Source organism: Furipterus horrens, unplaced genomic scaffold (genome assembly GCF_987537825.1).
Source record: "Furipterus horrens unplaced genomic scaffold, mFurHor1.1.pri manual_scaffold_10, whole genome shotgun sequence".
In the NCBI taxonomy this organism is placed as follows: Eukaryota; Metazoa; Chordata; class Mammalia; order Chiroptera; family Furipteridae; genus Furipterus; species Furipterus horrens.
The window spans coordinates 42,018,144-42,037,499 of NW_028327180.1; the positions used below are offsets into that span (position 1 = coordinate 42,018,144).

At 40.5% G+C, this 19,356-nt stretch overlaps 1 protein-coding gene across 2 annotated transcripts in view; it reads left to right on the forward strand.

Annotated features, from left to right (window-relative positions):
- The first annotated feature begins 2,947 nt into the window (after positions 1 to 2,947).
- Positions 2,948 to 19,356, forward strand: part of LOC149999803 (zinc finger protein 177-like) — a 40,390-nt gene continuing 23,981 nt past the window's right edge. Inside the window, exons 1-3 of one of the 2 annotated variants that reach the window (XM_090288788.1) lie at positions 2,948 to 2,994; positions 3,190 to 3,318; positions 10,813 to 11,023. In XM_090288788.1, the coding sequence (XP_090144914.1) occupies positions 10,993 to 11,023 (31 nt within the window). In that variant the 5' untranslated portion in view covers positions 2,948 to 2,994; positions 3,190 to 3,318; positions 10,813 to 10,992. Of the gene's footprint in view, positions 3,319 to 10,812; positions 11,024 to 19,356 lie in introns of both variants that reach the window. The other variant, XM_090288787.1, reaches the window with a different exon arrangement.

Consider the following 19,356-nt stretch of genomic DNA (forward strand, 5'->3'; position numbering starts at 1 on the left):
TATTTGTTCAAACAAGTGAGATTGTATTTCAGGGTCATTACTACTACTGAACAGCCAGTTTATCTTAGGTAATAAGCTGCTTATTACTATGTCAAATGGATACATGTGAACTTAGCCATAGGAGCGGAGGGAACAGATAACTTTTTGCCCCTATGCCACATGTCCATGCTCAAACTTCTAGTGTTTTCACTTGGATTTTGGCTTCAAATAGACATGAACATTCAAAACAACACTCAGAGAAGCCTGCCAAATTTGTTTTTCCTAGTTAGGGCTTTATTTCCTTATTTCTCTCCTAAATTTATAAGGAATGGCTAAGAAGTGAACACTGAATTTCCTGACCATCTTCATTTGAAAAGTTCGTGATTCTCCATTAGCCTTTCAACCCAAAGACAGATTTTTCTGCACAAAAATCCAGTAGAACAAACTGTGTTTGGTATAGCAGATCAGAAACTTTATTCTTTCGCCAAGGAATGGAGGAACTAATTCTCTAAAATTCCCTTCTCCCTTATTCTGGAGACTTGGGAAAGCCTTAAAGGGTTAGAGAAGAGTTAGGCAGAGAATTCTGGTATTTCCTAGGGAGCACGCTCAGTTCCCAAACATTCTGGGAACATGCCCAGCCATACATTGCATGTCTTATTTTAATGTTAAATCTCCACCTCTGGGTGCAATTTTTTAGTATGTTAATAAAGATAAGTTTGTCAAAAAGTCATTTGGGAAGGTGTTTCAGGTGCCATCCTGGATCTTTCCAGTGCAAGGTGGTTTCTTAGTTATGGTTTTTAAGTTTCTTATCTGGTTCCTGACCACATGCTTAGCTATCCTCCTTGGAATTTCCATCTGTCTTTTTTCCTTCCTTCCTTCCTTTCTTTTTCTTTTTCTTTTTTTTAACAAGTTCAGCCTGCATTTGATAAGGGGTATATTGGAGAGAATACAATAAAGTTAACAGACATTCAAAGACTAATAATGTGGTGGGACAACCCAGTGACATAATCTCCCAGATTTACAACCTCCCTCTTATTCTACCTTAATTCTAGCTGTAATGACTTACATTTATGTTCAATTGATCTTGCCTCTTCTGAACAGGAACCTCTTTATCTCTGGAAAACTTTGGCTATATAAAGACATATAATGTTTAGGAGGATAAATTACAATATAATCAGACTGCAGGTTCACCAGTTGATGACAACCCTGAGAAGCATATCCCTCACACCAGAGAATTACAGCTATTCAAAATTTCCTCCCTTTTTACCAAGTCAACTGAGAGGATTCCTAAAGACTTATTGTGAACAGCGTTGCTGACCTAAATAATCTTTCTCATATGATGTGACTGATACCCCTGAATCTCTGTTGTGGGAGATCACTGCAGAGTTAGCCTTTGCTCAACTCAAGGCTACTAATGAGAATTCTCCCCAATTATAATAAGCTGTTTTCTTTTCTGTATCTGAAACTGATGGTCAACCTCTTGTACTTTTAACTCAAAAACATAATGAAAATCAGAGACCCATTGGGCATTCCAGCTGCTCTCCAAATGTAGTAACTAAAGACTCTCCCCCTTGCTTCTGGACAGTAGCCTCAGCCTCAGAGTTAGCAGAAGCCATCTTAGATTTAAATTTAGGGTCACCTCTTCACCTCTACTATAGTATCAGAAACCCCGAACTGAGAGGCTGTAGCGCTTGATCCCTTTCACTTTAATTGCAGTTTGCAGCTTCCTTCACAGGTAAGAGGAGTCATAGAGAGGAAGCTAAACTCTATTCAAAAGCTCAATCACGAAGAGAATTTATGTTACCATATTAAAAAGTCAAATGCAATTAGGTGGCGGCTGTATTCATCATCTTCATGCGGAAAGATTAGCAACAATGGTGCAAAGAACAAAAAGATGCATTCAAGTAGGCAGCAAACTTTTAAAGTGACAAAGACTGGAACTTTAAGGGAACATAGGAGGGTCTACAGTAAGAGCCATGGCTTATGGAAGTCCTCACACTCTGTGTCATTGAGAAAACCCCACAGGACGAACTCTATGTTTATAATAAAGTTGTATGGTTCTAACTTCCCTTTCCCTCGTACAAACACCCCTCCATCTTCCCATGCAGCACATGGCTTGCCCTGTCTGCATGCACGGGGTTGCAACCCTTTCTTTCCCCTACCCCCTTTCCAAAAAAATTATTTTGGGCGATGAAATACCTAGTGATATTATTTTCAGTCTACAAAGCAATTGCTTTTCATGTTACCCTGGCTGGTTTAGCTCAGTGGATTGAGCGTCGGCCTGCGAGCTAAGTGTCGCTGGTTCGATCTTCCAGTCAGGGCACATCAGAGAAGGAAAACTCTGACTCCAAAAAACCTCCGCTGCCTTGCGGCATACCTCTTCAGGGGAAAGGCTAAGGGAGTAAACCCCGACAGAAAATCCGGAGCCGGAGTCCCTAAGGCGGTTTGACGTTGTAGTCAACACCGGCAACTCCTGCGGCGCACCTGAAGCCAAGCTGTATTGACTCCGTCTTTCCCTTGGACCCTTCAGCTGCGAAGAGAGGGGGGGTCTGCTGCATGGGCAACAGCAGACCCTCCATATTACCCTGCCCAGGCTCTGTAGCTTCAGCGTCATCGCAAGATGTCGATTCAACACGGGAGGAGACAGATACCATGTCACTCCCGAGTCGGACTGCACAGCCATTCTCAGCGGTGCAGATAGACTCTTAAGAAGCTACACCATCGTCTCTCGAGACGGACGGCTGCCGACGACGACAAAGCAATTGCTTTTCATGTAAGATGTGTAAGAGGGAGGGGCTAAGGAGGAAAATAAACCGCCGCAGGGGAGTCCTCGGCCTTCCAGGTTAGACACAGCGATCCGTTGGAAGAGGCGACTCCCGAGCCCGTTCAAGGTTCCGAGGCTCCGCCCCTTACGCTGATCGCGGAGACCGAGCGTGCGTGTGCGTGTTTGTGTGTGCGCGTGCGCAGGGCGACGGCCTTCTTTACAGTGCGCTCTGAGCGGTGACTGAGGCATGGGTAGGCGGAGTGCACAGGACATTCTCCGCTCGCGCTAGCCCGGCTCTTTGTGCCCCGGGCGGGCTCTGCGGGGCTATTCCCCTCCGAAGGGCTTGGCCCGCTGGGGCCCGGGCAGCAGCTTCGGGAAGGGGCGGATCGGCCTCCTCCCCGTTCCAAAAAGCCTCCAAATCACCCTTTGTGCCCTTTCTTCCGAAGGAAAAGCATCTCCCCGTCACTGGGGTCGCAGACTTCGGCCCCAGCGTCCTCACTAGCCTGGCAGTTCTGTCGGTCCCAGTGAGCACCCCATGGGATTGTTCCGGCGTGGGTCTCCGTTACTGAAGTTTGGTAAGTGACAGTCCAAAAAAAAAGAGAAACCTTTCCTGGTTATTGGGGAGCACGTGTGTCGGATGTAAATAAATGCGTGAGTGAATGAATGACTGTAAGGACCGCATTGACCACAGAGGAAAAGCGGGCTACCAGCTCTGATCTCAGCCCTGCAAATCCTCAGAGCTGTAAAAGACTCCTCTCTCTGGCAAGAAATACAATGCATGCCGATCTCTGCTTGTAACAGAAGTTGGACTTGATTTAACCCTAAATTTCATGAGTTTGGATTGTTCTCCCAGGTACTCATTTTGAAATTCTTAAGAAAGAAGAAAATCTACATGTAGCGCCTATTAAAAACGACCGCCCACGAATCCTTTATCTAGATTCACTAATTGTTAAGATTTGTTTCATTTGTTTTCCTTGATATAGATACTTGTGCTGATGAGTCATTTAATGATAAATTAAAGACATTCACTTCACCCTTTAAACAAGAACTTCCTAATAATGAGGGCTGGCTCTTTCAAAAACAGAAAACTCCATTGTCTACCCAAGAAAAATCAAATTTCTCCAGTTTTCCAGAAGTATGTATTAGAGTTGTCAGGTTTTGTTGGAGCTAGGATCCAAACAAGATTTGCACATTGCATTTTGCTTTTCTATCTCTTTAATCTGCTACACTTAAAACATTTTCCTGCATTTCTTAAAATTTAATTTTGGTTATTGAAGATTCCAAGAAAGTTATACAGGGGTTGGCAAAAGTAGCTTCACAGTGGTAAGTGACGTTCTTTTTTTTTTTTAATCATTTATTTAGTTATTTTGTTTTGTTTATTTATTTATTTTTAGAGAGAGGGGAAAGGAGAAAGAAAGGGAGAGAAACATCACTGTGTGGTTGCCTCTCACTCGCGCCCCCAACTTGAGACGTGCAACCTAGTTATGTGCCCTGACTGGGAATCGAACCAGAGACACTTGTCTCACAGGCCAACGCTCAATCCACTGAGCCACAGCAGTCAAGGTTTTAAGTGACATTCTTTTGAGTTAGTCAACTTATTGCTGTAATCATAACCTGCATGTCTTTTTGCATATGAACAACTGGAAACCTACTTTTGCCCACCCCTGTATTGTAAAATGTTTGCACTCTGATACTATGTTGTTTTCCCATGATTTTGTTTAATTACTGTATTTTTTGCATTATAAGATGCACCTGACCATAAGACACACCTAGGTTTAGAGGAGGAAAACAAGAAAAAAAAATTCTGAACCAAATGGTGTACTAAAATATTTAATGAAATATAACAGAATAATATGTCAACCATGTAAAGCGAACAGCAGTCAACAGCGGTATTAAGAACCATCATCACTGTCATTAACAAATGAGTAGAGTCTTTAAGATTCAAGTACTCTTCTTGTTTTCTGGGAACCCCAAGAACTCATCATCGCTAGTGTCAGAATTTATGAAGCTCAGTTGCTCACAATCTCTGATAAAATTTTCTTTGCTATCTTCATACTGACCAGACGCCCTGAGATTCAGCAGTGAAGTGGGACATTTAAGCATCCCCAGGGGTTTCGCGTGGGCCCACCGCTTACTCTTCTAATAGCTGTCACCACCGCTGACAGGTCAGGTAATACACATCATGGTCTGTGATGCAATATTCGCTCCATAAGACGCACAGACATTTCCCCCCCACTTTTGGGGGAAAAAAAGGTGTGTCTTATGGAGTGAAAAATACTGTAATTCTCTCTTACAGTTTTTGTGGAGTGCACATTGAGTCTAGAGCAGTATTCTCTAATATAAAAACAATGCACGGTATAGATGTAGTTTAAAATTTTTTACCAACCAAATTAAAAATGCATGTGACTTTATTTTCAATAATTTAGTTAGCCCAGCATACCCACTTATCAGTAGAATATTATTAGTGAAATTAATACCTAATGTAGTCAATGTAAAATTATGAGTAGAACTTTTACACTTCTTTTGTAGTAACACATTGGAAACTGGTGTGTATTTTACATTTACCACACATCTCAATAGGGATGCTAAATTTTCATTTGAAATTCTTGATCTGTATTTAGATTCTATTAAATTTACTATTGAAAATAGATTTATCAACTCAGATTGTTTCAAACATCCTGAAAAGTTTTTTAGTAACTGAGTCAGTTTTATTTCTAAACTTAAATTAATTAAAAGTGAATAAAATTAAGAATTCAGTTCCTCAGTTGCAGTAGCCAGCCTGTGGCTACCAAGTTATACAGCACAAGTTTAGAGACTTGAAAATTTCCTAGGTGATTTGCACTTCATACTGTATCTCATCGGGAGGCACTTAAATGCAAGTTGTCCCACTGTTTATTAGCTAAACCATATTTTTCTTTGTAGTAATATATGGGTGACACTTTATTCCTCAAAGCCTTTCTTCCAGTGGTTTTAGCATCACTTGTTGATTTTTTTTTTTTATTGTTTATTTTATTTTTAGAAGGGAAAGGAGAAAGAGAGGGAGAGAAACATCACTGTGTGGTTGCCTCTCACTCACGGCCCCAACTGGGGACCTGACGTGCAACCTAGTCATGTGCCCTGACTGGGAATCAAACCAGCGACACTTGGCTCGCAGGCCGGTGCTCAATCCACTGAGCCACAGCAGCCAGGGCTTACTTGTTGATTTTTGCCTCAACCTGCTTTTATAGTGGGATATACAAATGTTTTTTTTTTAATTGTCATTCCTTCTTCATTCTTTAGTTGGCAGTCTTCTGTGATGAGGAGCTTTCCTTTCCCACCTCTTCTCCCTTCTATACTTTTTTCTTTATGTAGTATCACAACATATTCTTGGACTTTTTCTTTCATTTACTATATGTATTATATATACAGTCAGTTGCTATCATTCATTTTGATACTCAAATTGTCCCAAGTTTGGGCAGGGGCAGTCCTTTTGATTTGGTTCCTGTGTCCCCCTCTGACACAATTCTATTAGGCTTTGAGTGCAAAATGAACCCCTAGTTCACTTTGTATTTTCTTCTCACAAAGCTGGAATGAGTGTTTTCTCAAAAAGTTTGTTGTTCAGACCATTATGTATCTCAGTTAAACCAGTTATCTGAGACCCATCAGAAGGCATAAAGGTTCTATCAAATGCTTTTTGCAAGAGCCCAGCATTGTGTATTCTAAGCAGTGAAATGCATGTGTTAGTTACAGGTAATGCTTGTTACTCTAAAGGAATAAGAAGTATCCTTGTATTGTGATCTGAGCTCTATGTAAAGACATGTGATTTTGATGTTTATTTTGACTATGTGAGGCAGAGATTGCCAGCGTTCTGTACTAGGCAGGGGACAGTTTTTAGGTAATGGCCCAATCGTTTGAAATAAATGTGAACATAGGACCATTTGTTGACCAGGGCATCCAGTAAAAAGATGACTTTCTAGAGTTTGGCCAAATGTGTTGTTGCTTGGGTTCTGTCCTTTATTAGGGGCATCTGGCTAACAGATAGAGAGCAGTAACATTCCATCAGGTTCCATCACTTATCATGGTGAGCAGTGCATTCGTATAATCATGAATTCTCATTGCTATTCACTTAGTTAATCCCAAGGGGCTTCCTAGGTAGTCCGAGGTCTTGAGTAGTGGTGACATTCTCCGCCATTATGGCATCTTGCAAGAGACTGAGGACAAAAAAAAAAAAAGAGAGAGAAACTGAGTACAGGCAAGACCACACCCCCCATGGATGGGATATATCAAAGGGCCCAGGTTTTGTTCCATCCTGTCTTGGTTTGTGAGGTGGTGTTTCCATGACCCAAAGTATAACGGACAGTTGAGTATGGAGGGTCCCAGGCTTAGGGTCTGTGAGAGCTCTGTTTCCAGGGCAGCCCTGTATGTAGGCAGCAATTGCTGGTTAATGATGTGTAGAATGAGGCTAAGGTGGGGAAGTTTCTTGTATCAGAAACCCTTTAGCAACTAATGGTCGTCATAGGTGGTCAGTAGATTCCAGGAGGCATGAGGAAAGGTTGCCAAAGCTTTTACAACAAAGAAGTCTTTGAAGATACTAACAGGAGTCCCTGTTTCTCATTTGAAAATAAAATTTGTAAATGTGGCGTGTGTTGACACCAGAACCCAAAAAGGACTAAAGGATGCTGGACTTCAGTGCCCTTAATAAGCATGTCAAATGAATCTCCACAGAGGAGGATATCATCAGTGTAATGTCATACCTGTTCTCCTGGAGAAAGGTGGGTGCAGTTAAGATCTTGTCTGCAAAGACTGTGTGATGGCACAGCTGTTGAAGTACCCCATGGGTAGCCTGGAAAAGATGCATTATGTCCCTTCACGGGTGATGGCAATTTGCAGCTTAGAGGCTGCTGAAATAGGCACTGAACAGAATAAGTTAGTCAAATCTATAAGAGCAAAATGTTTACTGGCTGTTGATTGAATGGAGTCAGTCTTGTTAATATTGGATATTGGGTATGGGGGCTGTAGTGTGTGGGATCACAGTATTAAGGTTATACTAATCCACCATGGGGTGCCTTTTATTTTTTTCCATGTTTAAGAAGAGGCAAAATTGGGCTGTCAAAGGAGAAGCAATGGTGAATAATCATCCCTTTATTAATTATGTTTTATATAATAAGTTTTAACCCTTAAGGGCTGTTTTAGATTACATTGGGACATAGTACCATTTTAAACTGAGGAGAGGGAGGGTCCGTGGGGTCACATTTTATCAAGCCTATTAGTAAGTGCTAAAGACTTAATTTTAATTTGTTATTCATTATGTTAGAGTATCTGTGTCCCATCTGGAATACTTTAGGGCAATGGGAACTATGACTATAGGAAATTTAGGTAAGGTGATACAGAAAAAAATTTAATGATACTTGTTAAAGATAGTAAAGCAGATTTTATTCAGAACCATCGAGATAGGTATAAGGGATCAATTTTTTTTTTTTTTTCCAATATGGGAGAGAGATTGGTGTCAACTTCAAAAACAACTTGGGCAAGTGGGAAGTTATAGCCTAGGAGCAGGGTGGGGTTTGATGGATGAACAATTACTACTGAGGAAGCATCAGGAATAGGGAGATTCTGGCTAAACTGACCTAAGAGGATTCTTACTGCAGATAGGTCAGGGTTATCAGATATCACCTTTGAGATAAGGGAGGATGAGAAACCTGATGAAATATCAAGGGTCATCATATAGTGAGGGTTCTAATTAGACTGACTTACCAGAGTTCTTGCTTAAACTGGATTTTACAAGGAAGTACGTGGTTAGGCCTAGGATGTTGAGTGAAAGATGCTAGACAGAAAACTAATGCATGCCATATGATTTTATCTATATGAAGTTCAGAACAGGCAAAATTATAATGTTAGAAGTCAGAATAGTGTTCTCATTTGGAGAGGAGTAATGCTTTACATGAGGCATGACTGCCTCAGGGGTGAAGGAATTGCACTTACTTGAATGTATAATTCAACAAAATGTTTTTTTAAATGAGCTCAGCTATAATTTCCAAATTTTGGAGGTGATCAACAAAAATGAACGTAAAGCATAAGGAAGGAAGGAGTAAAAACAAAGGCAAAATTAATTTAAAAAAAAATAAAGGTACAAAAATTAGAAATGATGAATAATACTGAGAAGTGAAGTTTTTAGAAAAATAATAAAATAGATAAATTTTGGGCATTGTCTTATTTAGCACTCTTCCCACTCCATACATTTTATGTCCTCTGCTGGGACCAAGGGGAGAAGGTCACATCTCTTATTTGAGTGTTTCTAAACCCTGGTGAAGGTTACCAGCATTCGAAATGTATTATGAGTTTATTTTGTGAGTTATGGAATTATTCTAATGCTTTGGATCAAAAGTTGAATATCACTTTTGAGACAAGCCAGATGTTGGTCATCAAGAGTCTTCTGAAAAGGTTGTTTTCCTATCCTGTCATTATCTTTCCTAGAACCAGTCCTGACTTTGTTAAGAAAAATGTCGTGTGCGTGTGTGTGTGTGTGTGTGTGTGTGGTGTGTGTGTTGAGTAGGTAGAGGGAAATATTCCTTAAACATTCATCTACTTTTTTCCATAGCACTTCCACCACTACAAATTTATGTGTTTATTATCTCCTTAGCCTCTGGAATGTGAGATACCTAAGGTATGGGACATTTTCTCTATAATTCACTACTCTCTTTAGTGTTTTATGTACAAAGAGAAGACCCTTTATAAATAAATATTTATATATATAATGAATGAAGGCATAAGCCCATGTAAGGACTTGAAGGAAAGCACCCGGGCCTACATAGCTTTGCCAGCTGGAGGAGCTCAGAGATGTCTGAATTTAATAAACTGTGTTGGGGTCCTCAAGACCATCCTCATGCTGAGCAATTCACCAGGACTCACAGGACTCATGCTATTAAACTCACAGTCATGGTTTATTACAAGAGGGTACAGATTAGAATCAGCAGAGGGAAAGACCCCAGGTGTTCTCTCCCAGTGCAGCCACATGGGCATTGCTTAGTTCTCCTGGAAACAATGTGTAACATCGCATGTGAAATGTTACCAACCAAGGAATCTGGTCTATTGGGCTGCCGTAACAAAAATACCATAGACTGGGTGGCTTATTAACAACAAATATCTCAGAGTTCTGGCGTCTGAGAAAACCAAGATCAAGGCATCAGCAGATTTGCTGTCTGGTGAGGACCCACTTTCTGGTTAATAGATAGCTGTCTTATGTGTCCTCACGTGGCAGAAGGGGCAAGGGAGTTCCTCTTGGGTCTCTTTTATAAGGACACTAATCCCATTAATCATGATCTCAAAGGCCCCACTTCCAAATACCATCACATGGGGGACTAGGTTTCAATATATGAATTGCAGCGGTGGTAGTCAGGACACAAACATTTAACATTAGTCTATAGCACCTGAGCTTTGGTGTCCATATTTTTATTGGGGGTTGGTAATGTAAGCATGCAGCACCTATATGACCAACTTTAACCACTCAGGCTCCAGCCCCCCAAAATTCAAAATTATACATTGCCCAGAGCCTGAGTCATATAAAAACAGATATTCACCATTAATTACACCGTTAGCTTAAACTGTCTGGTCACACTGTTATGGTGTGGCTCCAGGCCTCATGCCTACAAAAACACTCTTACCAAGCAGGCTGTGTCATGGGTTCAGAAGTCGTTTCGCACAAGCCTTGCCAAGGGAAGGTCCTAAAGACAGGCCTTTCTTGGGAAAGCATGGAGTTTGAGCAACCCAGACCTGCTGAATTAATCATTTCCTGCACACCATTTTATGATTATCTTCTAGTCATATTAGAGAATAGCAATAACCTCAGGAGTTCAGGTTTTTCATGACAGAGTAATATGCATTCAGACCCTAGCTCACTATTTTCTAACTGGTCATCTTGGGCCAATTACTCCTGTCTGAATGAGATTAGCCTCAGCTATTCAGTGGTAACCATATGAGCTACCACTGTTTCTGGCACACATTGGGTACTCTTAAATGGCAGTTATTATATATATTCATGTGGTGTACTGTGGAATTTCTAATGGCTCTCACATTTATAATTTCATCTGCAGAGAGATGGCTAATGAATGATGCTTCACGATAGATGACTTATGCCTATTGCTAAAGATTGAAGGAATGAGGCAAGACTTCCCATTACTACTTAAAGAAGAGGAATTGAAATTGAAAGTCACTGTCTTAAAAAGACTTTGGGAACAAGAAGTGTTGAGGCCGATTTCTCTTGTCAGACTCACATGATGCCACCCACTGACCTTTCCCCTTGCGGTAAGTCCTATTGATGCTCCTTTCAGAGATCCAACTCTAGCCCGTGAACAGTCTGTCTTGTGAGCAGGGTCTCAGCAGTCTTGGTTCTAGGCTGTCTAGGTGAGTGGGCTTAAACTGATAAGATTGTCTAAATCTTGGGATTTGAGGAGGATGGGTAAGTATGTGTATTTTTGTGGGAGAGGGTCTGCTTAATTATTTGATGAGTTGTATCGTTGCTGGCAAAGAATTCTGCCTCTCTGAATTTTAGTTTCTTTATCTGTAAAATGAGATTATTAAACTTTTCCTCTTATCAAAGCTGAAACCACTTTTCTGACTTCAGATGAGAGAGACTGCTTGGGGATTATGAGAGCTAAGAGAGAGAGAGAGAGAGAGAGAGAGAGAGAGAGTGTGTGTGTCCATTTGTCCATGTGTGCGTCCTTCCATTTAAAATTAGTGTGGAATGGCAATTCCAGGCTTGTGAGTGTGGAAACTGGGCAGCCTGGGTTTTCAGGTTTAATTTTTTCTCCTCAAGGTTGTCTTTCTTAAGACTTTTCCTGTCTTTGTGAACGGAAATGAGAGGGAAAAGGATTATAATTGAATGTCTGACACATTATTCTCAGGTAAATAGGAAATGTATTCTTTTATTAAAATACATGCTTCTTTCTACCTGGTAGACATGTTTTCTTCTAGTGGAACAGAGCAGATAAGGCCTGCTTAGGGATGAGTCCCAGTTAAGTTTTCTCAGGTCTCAGGGACAGATTACATAGGAAAATGATGCTATTATCCCAGTACTTACTAAATTCAGTCGGATGCTCGTCCATGCTGATTGTGTGCTCTCATTTTGTATGCTACACAGTGAGAGAGTAGATGTGGCCTACTAAGAGCTTGTGTTGTCACACAAAGGAAAGACTAATTCATTTACCAGGATTTATTGTGTCTGTAATGTATGTGCTCAGCACTGTGCTAACTCCTGTCAATAGAGAAAAATAAAACCAGAAGAGGTCACAGTCTAGTTGTGGGAGATACATACATTCATTCAGGTGAAAGAGCTACAGTAGTCCCTCTCTATATCACAGTTCACTTATCACGGCCTCACTGTATCACCAGATTTTTTAAAATATTATATTTAATTATTTATCGCAGATTTTTCGCTGTATCACAGGATTTTGCGGTACTGTATACGTATATTGTTAAAGTTGCGTAGGTTTAAGATTGTAGAATATGTTTGAGAACATAACTAGTGTTTATAAAAGTGTGGAAAAGGTTAATAAGGGAGTGGAAAAGGTTAATATGGACTGGGAATGGTTTATAAGTGTGTGGGAAGTGTTTATAAAGCCTAAAAATATATATAAATACTAAAATAAATGTAAGGTTCCTACTTCGCAGATTTTCACCTATCGCGGGGAGGTCTAGAACATAATACCCATGATAAGTGAGGGAATACTGTACTCTTAAAGCTACGTAACTGGATGAGATTAGCAGTGAACATGTCCAGGTAGAGAGAAGAGGTGTGAGGACCAGCGAGCCCTGGAGGAGGTAATGACAGGAGACCATGGAACCCTGTCTAGGCATTGGGTCTCCTTCCTCTTTCTCCAGTGAACAGTGGTGGAAATGGCAATTGCCTGATGCTAGAATGTTTGTGAAATTTAAGACCCAGTGACCTTTGAGGATGTAGGTATGGAATTCAACCAGGAGGAGTGGACTTCGCTGGTTCAAACTCGGAGAAACCTATACAGTGATATGATGCTGGAGAACTACAAGAATGTAGTTGCAGGAGGTAAGACTGATACCATTTCTTCATTTAGTTTTTCTCTGGAATAAGTATTTCTTAAGTGACTGTATTCTAGGCTCTGTATTGATAATGAGAACGCAGTGTAAACAGAGAAGACATGTTTCTGCTTTCCTGGACCTTACTCTCTCATGAAAATGAAGGCCTGTTCATTGTACTAGCTTTATTTTTTCTATAGGTAAAGGGCTTAGGACTTCAAAAATGTGTATACGAGCTTGAGCCTGGGTTTCCGGGGGAATATCAACAACCCATTTTTGTGTATATCGGGAGAGAGAGTATGTGTTTGCTTTTGAAAGTTTTTGTTTCATTTGGTGGTTTACTGGTTTGGTAGAGTTGGCATGAACATTTGTTCTTCCTCAAGTTACACCCAATAGTAGTTGGTATCCCTGAAGAGCAGAATCTTGGCCCGTGGTTTATGAAAGTATTTGTCATCCTATGCTGTGTTCTTACATGAAGGAAGGACCTTTATGTGAGAGCAGGGCACCAGCTGTGCACACCTGGTCTGATCTTTCAGGGGGAGCGAAGAGGAGAGCTGAAGACAGTGGGAAAAGTTCTCCAAAATGAGGGAAGAGGCAGATGTGATTCTTTATGAGAAACAGTCCTTATCCATGAGAGCTGCAGTCCACTTGGAAATGTTAAATAGGAAGCTTTTGAAGATGTATTTTGTTTTTCTAAGAACACTGAGGCCACTTGGTTTGTGAGGTCCCTTGAGTACCTCAAACTTCCTTCTTTTAAACTTTTCATCTGCCTTCTGAAATATCCTTTCAGCTCATTTCTTTTTTAGATTTTGCATTTGTATTTAGTTCTTTATCCATTTTCTTTCAACTTTATTTTCCTGATTATGGTGCTTTCTCTTCACTATATGTCTTAACATTTATAGAATCATTTCTTATTAATCACCTACCAATTTGACAGCAGCACCTTATCATTGTCAAACTCTTAATACAGCCAAACTTCTCAATCTGTTTTCATTTCTTTGTTTTTATTTTTTTTAATATTTATTTTTAGAGAGAGGAGAAGGGAGGGAAGAAAAGGAGAGAAACATCAATGTGTGGTTGCCTTGCGCATCCACAACTGAGGACCTGGCCCACAACCTAGGCATGTGCCCTGACTGGGAATCGAACCACCAACCCTTTGGTTCACAGGCCAGCACTCAATCCACTGAGCCACACCAACCAGGGCTTGTTTTTATTTTTAATATATTTTAAGTCAATGCTTGAAAGTAAATACACATTGCCCTTCATTTTTAGTATCTTCCTTCTATCATTTATTTCTCTAAGAATTAATCTTATTATCTTATTTCCAATTAGGAAATTTGTCTTAATGCCAAATGGTCAGTACCAGAGCAAAATATTTTTCAAGGGAAAAATTCAACATGGTGGAAGTGGTAAGATTCATATGCTGTAATCCCTTGCTTTCCACTCCAGTGAGAAATTGGAAATTCCATAAGATAGAACAGCAGCACAAGAATCATGACAGACATTTAAGGCTAATGGAATTCACCTAAAATGTTTCTCATAGAGTCTCTGAGCATCATGGATTTTGCAAATACTTTACCACTTACAGTGTATTATTTTTACTATGTTCACTCAACTAAATATTCTCATATATGTAATTTAGATGAAATTTTTGATAAACTGTCCTGATCGTCGTCGTCGTCGTCATCGTCGTCGTCGGCAGCCGTCCGTCTCGAGAGATGATGGCGTAGCTTCTTGAGAGTCTATCTGCACCGCCGAGAATGGCTGTGCAGTCCGATTCGGGAGTGACAATCCCTGCCGCACTTGGTACAGGTGAAGGCAGATGGCCGTTGTTGCTGCTGTTGACGCTGCTTCCGCCTCGATCTTTTCTGGACCGCCTCCTCGTTGCGCGCAGCCTCTGCGCGTGACGTACCTTGCCTGACCGCGAGCCTCCAGGCTAGGCGGTCGTCTGCTTGAACTTCCCATGTGTTGAGATTGATGGAGCATTGTGTCATGTCCTTTTTGCAGATGTCTTTGAACCGCAGTTTTGGGCGCCCTGTCATCCTCTTGCCTTCTGCTAGCTCGCCGTAGAGGAGGTCTTTGGGGATACGGCCTGCATCCATTCTTTTGACATGGCCGAGCCACCTGAGGCGTCTCTCGCTAAGAACTGCATGCAAACTGCTCATATTGGCTCGCTTCAGCACCTCGGTGTTGGGGACCTTATCCTGCCAGGCGACATGCAGGACGCGTTGCAGGCACCTCATGTGGAAGCTGTTGAGTTTCCTTTCGTGCCTTGCATAGGTGGTCCACGTCTCGCTGCCATAGAGGAGAGTGCTGAGTACGCACTGTCCTGATCAATTATTAGCTAAACTATATAAAAATTCCTGTGAAAGTAAAGAAGACAACAATGCTAGCAGAATGGTCACTTCATTCTATTTGAAAGCACTCAGGTTTGGAACCATGCATTGGAGTAAAAATGGAAGAAAAAACAAAAATAAAAACCTTCAATCATAATGATTTGTTTTCTGTGTCGTATAACAATTCATGGCAGAGCGGAGACTCTCTGAATGTAATAAAGCTGAAAAACTTATGAATAATCTCATTAGTAGGAGAGAAAACACATTGGAAGGGAATTGTTTAACTTTAACCATTATGAAGAAGCCCTGAGTGAATTCTCATGCCTTAAGGCTCACCAGAGAACTTACATTAGAAAGAAAACATGTGAGTATATTCACTGTGAAAAAGCCTTCACATAGAACTCTGCCTGTAATCTACACACCTCCTAAGTGTAATCAGTGTGAACCAGCCATCAGCCAAAATCCACATCTTCTGGTTCAAAAGAAAACTTATGCTCAAGAGAAGCCCTATAACTGCACTGACTGGGAAAGGCTTACCTTCTTCCTCACACCTGAAGAGAATGGGTGTGAGTTCTTGGTGGAAAGAGGCCCTATGCTTTTAAAGAGCGTGGGGAAGTTTATTACCATTGTACACGCCTTTTTAAACATATGCACTCACAATTGAGAAACACCCTGTGAATGTAAAGAATGTAGGAAAACCTTCACTCAGTCTTCACATCTTGCTCAACATTTAAGAATTCACAGTGGGCTGGTGCCTGTGGAATGTGAGAAATGTGAGGAAGCCTTTCCTTATTCCTTTGATCTTGCTAAACACAAGATTTCATACTAGAGAGAAACACTAGGTAAGGAGTGTGACAAAGAGTCTACTTGTGTCTCAAAGCTTAACATTCATGTGTGAGTTCACACTGGGGAAAACCATGTGAGTGTAGGAAATGTGAGAAAGCCTGCACTGAAACAAAAGAAGTTCCCTGGAAGGAATGTAGTTCATCTTGCTTTAAAGGTCGCATGCAGACTCACTCTGCAGTAAACCCTGTATTGTAAGCACTGTGGGAAAGGCTTTATTTGATTTTCATTTCTTATTCAGCATTTAAGAATTCAGTGTAGAAAAGAAAACCTTTTGAATAAGGAATGTGGGAAAGCATTTAGGTATCCTTTGCACCTTAGTAACATAAAAAGAACGCATACTGGAGAGAAGCCTTCACTGTTTCTTCAGGTCTTGGGGTACACATGAGAACACTGGTGAGCAGCCTTTTGAGTGTAGGGTATATGGGAAAGCCTTTACTGGGTCCACGTATCTTACTTGACATTTAGTAGGGTGAAGCCATATATATGAGGAATGGAGGAAAGCCTTAAGTAATTCCTCATGCCTTACTGAACCTTTTGAGGGCTATGTGTAATTGCTAAAATTCATGTGAGAAATGCCAGGCTATTTTGCTGAGAAATGCAGAGTTTATGAAAAATGTCTATAAAAACATTATTATTCATAATAATTCGCTGAAAATTTCACTACATATAGTAAATACATTCTTGTAAGCAGTGTACTTTGACGCAAGTTAGCAAAAATTACATTAAAATTATTTTATTATAACAATTATTTTAGAAAAAATAAATTCTTCAATATTGTTTTGAAGTATAATATATGACGTAATATAAAACCTATGATTATAATTTGAAAAAACACATAGCAACATGGATAACAAGCAAGAAGTATGCCAAATATTGCATAAATTTTTGAAAAAAACTGCAGAACGTACAAAAAAAATGAACACAAACGGCATTCACACTAGAGACATATATCAATAGATATCAACAGTGAAAAAGTTTATAAACAAAAACGAAATGCAAAAACAATACAATAAAAGTAAAATGTTTATTAACATTTGTGGCTATTGACGTATCTTGGGTGCAGCCCTTTGTCACATCTCACACATACTGTTCTCAACCTGATTTTTCTTTCTGGTGTTGAGCATCCCTTACACAATCTTAGCTTTCTTTCTGGAAGCATCTTTACGCCATATACGTGAGAGCGACCTGGTGGATTTTCTTCGTTGCTGGATTTGTTTACAGTGTGTCTAACCTCATGCCATTCTCTGGTCGTCGGCGGCGGCGGCAGCCGTCCGTCTCGAGAGACGATGGTGTAGCTTCTTAAGAGTCTATCTGCACCGCCGAGAATGGCTGTGCAGTCCGACTCGGAGTGACACGGTATCTGTCTCCTCCCGTGTTGAATCGACATCTTGCGATGACGCTGGAGTGTCCTCTCCAGTGAAGCTGAAGCTACAGAGCCTGGGCAGGGTGATATGGAGGGTCTGCTGTTGCCCATGCAGCAGACACCCCCTCTCTTCGCAGCTGAAGGGTCCAAGGGAAAGACGGAGTCAATACAGCTTGGCTTCAGGTGCGCCGCAGGAGTTGCCGGTGTTGACTACAACGTCAAACCGCCTTAGGGACTCCGGCTCCGGATTTTCTGTCGGGGTTTACTCCCTTAGCCTTTCCCCTGAACAGGTATGCCGCAAGGCAGCGGAGGTTTTTTTTTGGAGTCAGTGTTTTCCTTCTCTGATGTGCCCTGACTGGAAGATCGAACCAGTGACACTTAGCTCGCAAGGCCGACGCTCAATCCACTGAGCCAAACCAGCCAGGGCATGTGGTATATTACCCTTATTGATTTGTGAATATTAAACCATCCTTGAATCCCTGGGATAAGTCCCGCTTGTTCGTGATATAGGACTTTGTAATGTGTTCAGGATTTTAGCATCTATGTTCATTAGCAATATTGGCCTGTAGTTTTCTTTCTTGTTGTCCCTTTACCTGGTTTTGGAATTAGGGCAATACTGGCTTCATAGAAAGAGTTTGGGAATCTTCCTTCTTCCTGGATTTTTTGGAATGTTTAAGGATAGGCATTAGTTCTTCTGTAAATGTTTTGTAAAATTTGCCTGTAAAGCCATCCGGTCCAGGGCTTTTGTGTGCCAGGGGTTTTTTGATTACTGCTTCAATTTCATTAGTTGTTATTGGTCTATTCAGGCTTTCTGCTTCTTTCTGATTCAGCTTTGGAAGATTGTATGTTTCCAGAAATTGATCCATTTCATCAAGGTTGTCAAATTTCTTGCCATACAGTTGTTTCTAGTAATTTCTTACAATGCTTTGCAGTTCTATGGTTGTGATTTCTCCTCTTTCATTTCTGGTTTTGTTTATTTGGGTCCTCTTTTTTTCTGGATGAGCCTGGCTAAACGCTTGTCAATTTTATTTTTTCAAAGAACCAACTCCTGGTTTTATTGGTCTTTTGAATTGTTTGTTTGGTCTCTATGTCGTTTAATTCTGCTCTGATCTTGATTTCCTTCCTTCTACTCACTCTGAGCTTTGTTTGTTGTTTTATTCTAGTTCTTGTAGCTGTAGGGTTAGGTTTTTTATTTGAGATTCTTCTATCCTTTTTAGGTAGGTCTGTATTGCTATGAACTTTCCTCTCAGGACTGCTTTTGCTGTGTCCCATAGGTTCTGGGCTGTTGGTATTCATTATCATTTGTTTCCAGAAACTTTTTGACTCATTCCTTAAAGGCATTGTTAACCCATTTATTATTCAATAGCATGTTATTCATTCTCTATGAGTTTGAATGTGTTTGAGTTTTCTCCTTGATGTTGATTTCCATTTTCAAGTCATTGTGATCTGAGAAGATGCTTAATATAATTTCAATTTTCTTGAATTTGTTGAGGCTTTTTTTGTGTCCTGCCATGTGGTCTATCTTAAAAAATGTTCTATGTGCACTTGAACAGAATGTATATTTTGCTTCTTGGGGGAGAAAAGTTCTATATCTACCAATTAAGTCCATTTGATCTAGAGTGTTGTTAATTGCCTCAATATCCTTTGTGTCTTTGCTTTGAAGATCTGTCCATTGTTGGCAATGGTATGTTAAAGTCCCCTAATATAAGTGTGTTGCTGTTGATATCCTTCTTGTAGCCTTTCAATATTTTCCTTATATATTTGGATGCACCTATGTTGCGTGCATATACGTTTACAAGAGTTGTATCTTCTTGATGGATTGTTCCCTTAAGTATTATGAAATGTCCTTGTTTGTCTCTTTTTATAGCTTTTGCTGTGAAATCTGTTTTGGCTGTTGTAAGTATTGCTACATCACCTTTTTTTCATATACATTTGCTTGGAATAGTTTTTTCCATCCCTTCCCTTTAAGTCTGTGTAGATTTTTTGTTTTGAGGTGGGTCTCTTGTAGACAGCATATACATGGATTATGTTTTCGTATCCAT